Source organism: Ischnura elegans, chromosome 3 (genome assembly GCF_921293095.1).
Source record: "Ischnura elegans chromosome 3, ioIscEleg1.1, whole genome shotgun sequence".
In the NCBI taxonomy this organism is placed as follows: Eukaryota; Metazoa; Arthropoda; class Insecta; order Odonata; family Coenagrionidae; genus Ischnura; species Ischnura elegans.
The window spans coordinates 66,023,944-66,030,458 of record NC_060248.1 but is presented as its reverse complement, the minus strand read 5'-3'; the positions used below and the strand labels follow the sequence as shown (position 1 = coordinate 66,030,458).

Genomic DNA, 6,515 nt, shown 5'->3' with positions numbered 1-6,515 from the left:
CAATACCATTCACCGGGTAGGCATAAAGATTCTGAGACCGATTTATAAAATCGCAAAGCATCGGGGGAGGCAAAAAAAAATCTTCGCCGCATTTGGTTTGGACTACATAGAGCTCGTTAAAGCTAATAAATATTCCAAAAGCTCTACAATAGCGCTCCATATTTTCCGAACCGGTAAAACAGGTATTACGGCGATCGAAGCAAACATTCAGATAAGCTCGCTACACTCAAAATTTTAGGTTGATAGAACATTGTAACTGGCGATCATTTTTTACAAAGAACAGAAAAAAATTATACGTGTATCTAATGTGATTCACGCAGTGAATAGTATCGCTTTGCAATGTTCTCGCACGAAACCAGTCGATAAAACAATGAAGATGTAACCAGGGGCGTCACCACAGGAATTTTTCCATTGACAGTTTATAATATATATTCTAGGGGACAGTTTATAATATATATATTCTATTCGAATATCCGTTCACTCGTTTACCATAACAAGCTTAAAATAATATTGGACAGAAATACGAAAAGGGGATTCTTTTCCGCGGTACATTGCTGAAAAAACTAAAAGAAATATGGCTGAGTCAGAAAGCCATGATATAGAACCCGAAAAACTCGTTGAAGAGTTAAGGCGTGAGAGCCTACAAGAAACGCCAAAGGAAAGACGAAGCGTTGAGGACGATGACCTTGATGATGTCATTCACGTAATTATTTTAAGTATCTTTCATTCCGACATGCGGCTAAATTTTATACCTTTTGCTGACCCAAATCCAATTTGAACGCTCCGAAAGAACCTTAGCATAAATATTTAGATTGTAATGGCAAATATTTCTACTGCTTCTGAAGAGGCAGGTGATTTCTCAATTGACATGCAAAACGATTTTAACATCTCCTAGGTCAGCCACAATTTTAATCATCTTATATCACATTTATTCCGACCTCGACCTGATGGAAGAAGACGTAAATCGATTGCAACGGAATATTTCCATAACTTCTCTATGCACTGGAAAACCATAATGATAGTTGTCATTCCCTTGATTTTTCTTCCTATTCTGATAAGTGGCAGTAAGGTGGGTGAAATATTTTCATACCCTTATAGAATAAAAAATATTAATTATTGATCATTCAATTTTTCAATGCAAAGTCGCAATTAGGCTCAATTCAAAAATGACCCTGAAAGACGTCATATTTAATATTATCTTCCTCACAGCCAGGCACGGAGTTTCCCCGTGTTTCGGGGTGCCAACCATCCAGGGGCAATATGAAAAAGGGTGGAAACACAATTATAAAAATATTTGGCAAAAATTACTATTAGTAAATAATAAGATTAAGATTTATTTCTGCTCCACAATCAATTTGATGATCACGGGAGGCTCGAGCGCAATCCACGATTTACGTAAAAAGTTATCATTTTTTTTCCTCACTCTAAATTCCTAGAATATTACGAGGAAAAAAAGCTGTGAAAAAATTCATCACAAATAAAGTAAACTGTGAAAAAAAACAACACAAAAAAGATGCAATCACTAAGCTAAACTAATCAGAACTTAGTTGTATCCATATTGTAGCTTAAATATTTTAAATAATAATTGGGATATTAAAACTAATCAAGAGGGCTTAATAGAATGGTTCAATGATGGTTAGGCTTCTAAAATTACCTAACCACATCTACATATACTCACCCCAGTCTACAAGCTACTGATACCTCTCAGCATCATTTTAACCACCGAAAATTTCACAGAAGAAAAGCTCTGTGCTGACCTTTATACGAACCAAGATCTCCCAAACTTGCAACAGGCTCACAGAATCATACAGGCTTTTTTCATACTGCCCCTGGGTAATCCGCACCCCGAAATACGGAGCAGCTTTCCGGGCCTGACTATGTTTCAGGAAGGAAGGCCGTTGGCTCAAGAATTCTCTGGCTTCCATTGCAAAATGTAAAAGTGAAGCAAAATCGAATAAGATTTCATTTTATTTACCTACAGAGAAAATTTTTTGTATACTTTTTCTTTAACTCGACACCGAAACGAAAAATATACTGCTATGACTGCATAACTTTACTCATGCCTTAGAATAAATTGATAAAGTTAAGTTCATTAAGGCCAATGATACGAGGCGAAATGCAAAATTGTAACTGTCTGATGAGATTCTTTTCCCTAAGGTATCGGGCCTCGTTAATCCCATTGCACCAGAGCCCTGCTAAGGAAAATGTTTTCCCAGGAATAGGCACCTCATGAACATTTCTACTTCTCTGCGCAGAGCTCCCTGGAAGAGTAGAACAGTTCATTAGCATTGACCCTTCAATCGATAAGTCCCTGTTTTCACATCATAATATAGCAGCAAAGCTTCTACATTAATAGTTTCATTCAAGCAAAAATTTGTTGAACTTTACATCTATTTTCGCTTAAATGTAGTATCCTTGTGTTCTTCTGAGCAATTGATTTTTTTAAAGAAATTTCTAGTGTGATCATTCACTGATAAAAGAATTTTGAATTGTTTTTGATAATTATGCTAATCGATATAGACAACAAAGCCTTATTTCGGATTCTAATACTAATTCAGTCTTACTTTCCTCGCTCAACAAATGCATTAGTGCTACTTTTGAGAAAAATAAGCGAATATGACCACACATATAAAGAAAGAAAATAAGAGAAAGATTAATTTAAAGCTGGAATCAAAACACAATTTATACCCATTATTACAAAACTGAAGATTTATATATCATTCTATTGTGTTGAGGTCCAAGATAGAACTCCATTAATTATAACACTATAATTTCCATTGAAAGTTGTAGGGAGTCAGCAATTGGTCCATATTTTAAATTTTCATTTACGCATACAGTATTTGTTCATAATAAAATTGCCAATTCTCTTAGTTAACCTTACATTTATATTTATAGAGAACCAAAGGGTAGAGTAGAAAACCCAAAGAGTGGTCCTAAACCATCATTAAGCTGGTTAGCAAAGGGGTGGCGGTACACCTGAGTTAATTGCTAAGGACATGGTCAATTCCCATTTCCTACATTATCAGTTTCTTACATCAGATGCTGTCGATGTTCATTCTTTAGCATAGGAAAAAACAAAAAACTTGTCAGCTATAGTCAGGAGAGGCATGAAAGGCTTACGCTGCCACGGCATCTTTTTCCCCAACAGATTTATTTCTACCAAGACATCTCTATCGCTGGCAGGAAAGTTAGTAATGTGGTAACTTAAGTAGTAGAGAGCACTTGGCATGGTTTGAACCTAGGATAAAGTAAATGATTTTCCTCTGGAAATTTTGCACCTCACGTGCACTGGTGGTTAACTCTCTGAAGGCACCACTCTGGCTACTCTGAGGTTATTCCCTTAAATAATAATTTTAATGAATTTCCAAGAGTTCTACAGATAACCTAAAATCCTGCAGCAATTAAAAGAAAGAAATTAACATTCTCCTGAGATAAGATAGATTGCGAAAACTGCATGCACAGCACTGGTGTTAACGTCATTTCGATTGGAAGTTGTAGGGAGTAGACATAAGCTTCATTGGTCCACATTTTAAATTTTCAATTATGCGTTAAGTATTTGTTCATAAAAATATTGCCACCAAAATATTGCTTACCTTACATTTACTGTTCTAGGGAGTCAAAGAAGTCCCTGCATGAGTGGTTTTAATCCATAATTAAGCTGGATCAAAAGAATTAATACCAATACCTTTATGTACCCAACCATGTATTATGTATGTATTTAACCCAATACCTTTTTTAACTTTAACTATGCTTATGCTGTGGATGGTATTAACACAAAGGCAACAGACAAAGTGAAGTACTTATGAGTTACGATAACCTCAAACCAATTGTGGGAAACACGTATAAGAAATATTTGTAGCATAGCCCCGAAGAAATTAAGATTCGTCAAGCGTGTTGTGGGAAGATTTTCATTTGAGAAAGTAAAAGAAAGGTGAAAGAAAGGTAGTTAAGCAATATTAAAAAGAATTCAAATCAGAATGTAGTTCCACAGCATTCCCTCAAAAATCCTCGAGCTTAACTAAGTTTTCCTGTAATAACAAAGACTGACAATAAGCATTATGTTTTTAGGAATTTCAATTCTTAACTTAGCTATAACTTAGATAAATTGACTCTTCTGTACCTTTTACTATGAAAAGGTTTGATCAAATGTTGGACTTCTCTCCATTGCCTCTTAATTCATTTATAACATGCAAAACTTATCATATCAACACACATAAAAACAGCACATACCCCTAAAACACTATGCATAAAATATATATGTACAGGCATCCCCCGAGTTACGTAAGAGATGCGTTCCGGCAGACTATGCGTAAGTCGAAATTTACGTAAGTCGAACCTTTGCGTTGGCGCTTCAGAGATTGCTGTATAACAAGTTGTATCGTAAAGAAATGAGCGCAACCACATACGCCACCACATCCATCGCTAGAACTGCAAATTTTCACGTTGATTGCTGACTTGGGATTTGTTGTAAATTTAAATTGCCGCCAAGGTGTGTTTTATTTTATGTATGTTTTTGTATCTCGTTTGTTTATGAGTGTCAAATTTTTTTTTTTTGAACTTCCGGTTCAATGCTAGTGTAATGGCTGTCGTATCAATAAACGTGTTGTGACGCATGATGCGGATCCAAGTTTATCTCTCTTATTATGGCATTAAATGAAACATCCCAACAGGTTATGGGCCCAGAACGTTTCGAAATGCCTGGATACATTGAAACGTAGAGAGATACGGTTAGAAATAGTTATATTTTTTTGTCTCGTGGTGCAGTTTTTTTTTTTAATCGGTGTGTTTCGGTTTAAAAATGTCGGCGACTAATAGTTCGCGTTTAGCCACTTTGGTGGAGAAACTGAAAGAAAAGGACGATTATATGAACTGGAAGTTCAGCATGCAGCTCATTTTAATGAGAGAGAAGCTGTGGACTTACGCCACGACTCCGCTAACAACGGATGCTGACGCAACGGTGAAGGAAAAGGACACTGATGCTTGGTCCTTAATTTGCCTTCATGTGGATAAATCCCTCTATCCATACGTGCAAAATACCACAACGGCAAATGAAGCTTGGAAGTCGCTGGAAGATTTGTTCGAGGGAAAGACAAAGACGCGGTGGATGAACTTATGGGATGCTTTGCTGGATGCAAGGTTAACGAAGAATAACGGTAACGTTCAGGAGTACGTTACCTCCATCCTGGAGCTAACAAATAAGTTAGCAAGTATGGGGAAACCTGCAGATGACGGCTTGGTTGCACTAATCATGCTCTGGGGTTTACCGAAAGTGTGTTTGCCATACCGTATGGGGATTGAGGCGACAACGTCGGATAAGGATTTCACCACCAGCACCATCAAGGAGAAGCTCCTCAATGGCAGCCTGGATGAATATCTAAAGTTGGAGAATGCGGAGGAGGAGTCCGTGTTGTTCACCAGGAACCTGAAGGGCCAGCATTCATCCGGTAAGCCGCCGAAGGAAAGGGAATCGACATTGAAGTCGTCGAATTACAAGAGGCCAGATAAAAAGAAGGTTAAGTGTTTTAAGTGCTGGCAGATGGGCCATTACAAGTCGGAATGTCCCATGAACGAGGCGAAAAAGGATTCGTCCTTACTATGTGCTCTAGGTGTGTCCTCATTCAGTAAAGATGACTGGATTATAGATTCAGGTGCATCAGCTCACATGACCCCACACAAGGTTTTAATGCGTGATTATAAGCAGGGAGTTGAAGGGCACAGTGTGCGATGTGCTGATGACTCCACCCTGGTGAGCACAGGGAAAGGAAATGTGCTAGTGAAATTCTCTGACCAAGAGATCAAACCTATCAAAGATGTAACTCTAGTGCCTGGATTAGCCACCAACTTAATATCTGTTTCCCAGTTGGCGAAAAAGGGTTTTACAGTGGTGTTTGGTAATGATGGCTGCAAAATATATGACCAAGGAAACTGTAAAATTAAGGGTAAAGCTGATTTTTCCGGTACTTTGTCAGAGGGTATATTTAAGTTAGATGTCCAAGAGCCTGTACCAGTTGACATTGCATGTGCTGTTGGTGATATTTCAAAGGTTTTGTGGCACAGAAGGCTTGGGCATGTCCTCTCTGATTCAGCTCTGAATATTATTGTGAAGGAGCATGGCGTGGAATTAGAATGTTGTGACTTAAAATTAAGTAATGATTGTATTCCTTGTTTGCTGGGTAAGCACCACAGATTTCCATTTCCTAAGGGTTCAGTCACTCGTGCTGATAATGTCTTAGATCTAGTGCACATGGATCTCTGTGGTCCAATGAGTGATATATCTGTGGGTGGGGCAAAGTACATGTTTGTTCTAGTTGATGATCATTCCAGAAAATTGTTTTGCTATTTTTTGAAGTCCAAAACTGAAACTTTTGATAGATTCTGTGAGTTTAAAACTTGGGCAGAGAATAGAACTGACTGAAAGTTAAAGGTCATAAGATCTGATAATGGTCGTGAGTTTGTAAATCATAAGTTTGAATCCTTTTTAAGGCAGCATGGAATAGAGCATCAGACTAGCACCC

At 37.6% G+C, this 6,515-nt stretch overlaps 1 protein-coding gene across 2 annotated transcripts in view; it reads left to right on the top strand.

The window, feature by feature from the left end:
- The first annotated feature begins 500 nt into the window (after positions 1 to 500).
- LOC124155962 (solute carrier family 13 member 5-like) overlaps positions 501 to 6,515 on the top strand; it is a 29,284-nt gene continuing 23,269 nt past the window's right edge. Inside the window, exons 1-2 of one of the 2 annotated variants that reach the window (XM_046530201.1) lie at positions 501 to 703; positions 896 to 1,069. In XM_046530201.1, the coding sequence (XP_046386157.1) occupies positions 575 to 703; positions 896 to 1,069 (303 nt within the window). In that variant the 5' untranslated portion in view covers positions 501 to 574. The remainder of the gene's footprint in view (positions 704 to 895; positions 1,070 to 6,515) is intronic. The other variant, XM_046530202.1, reaches the window with a different exon arrangement.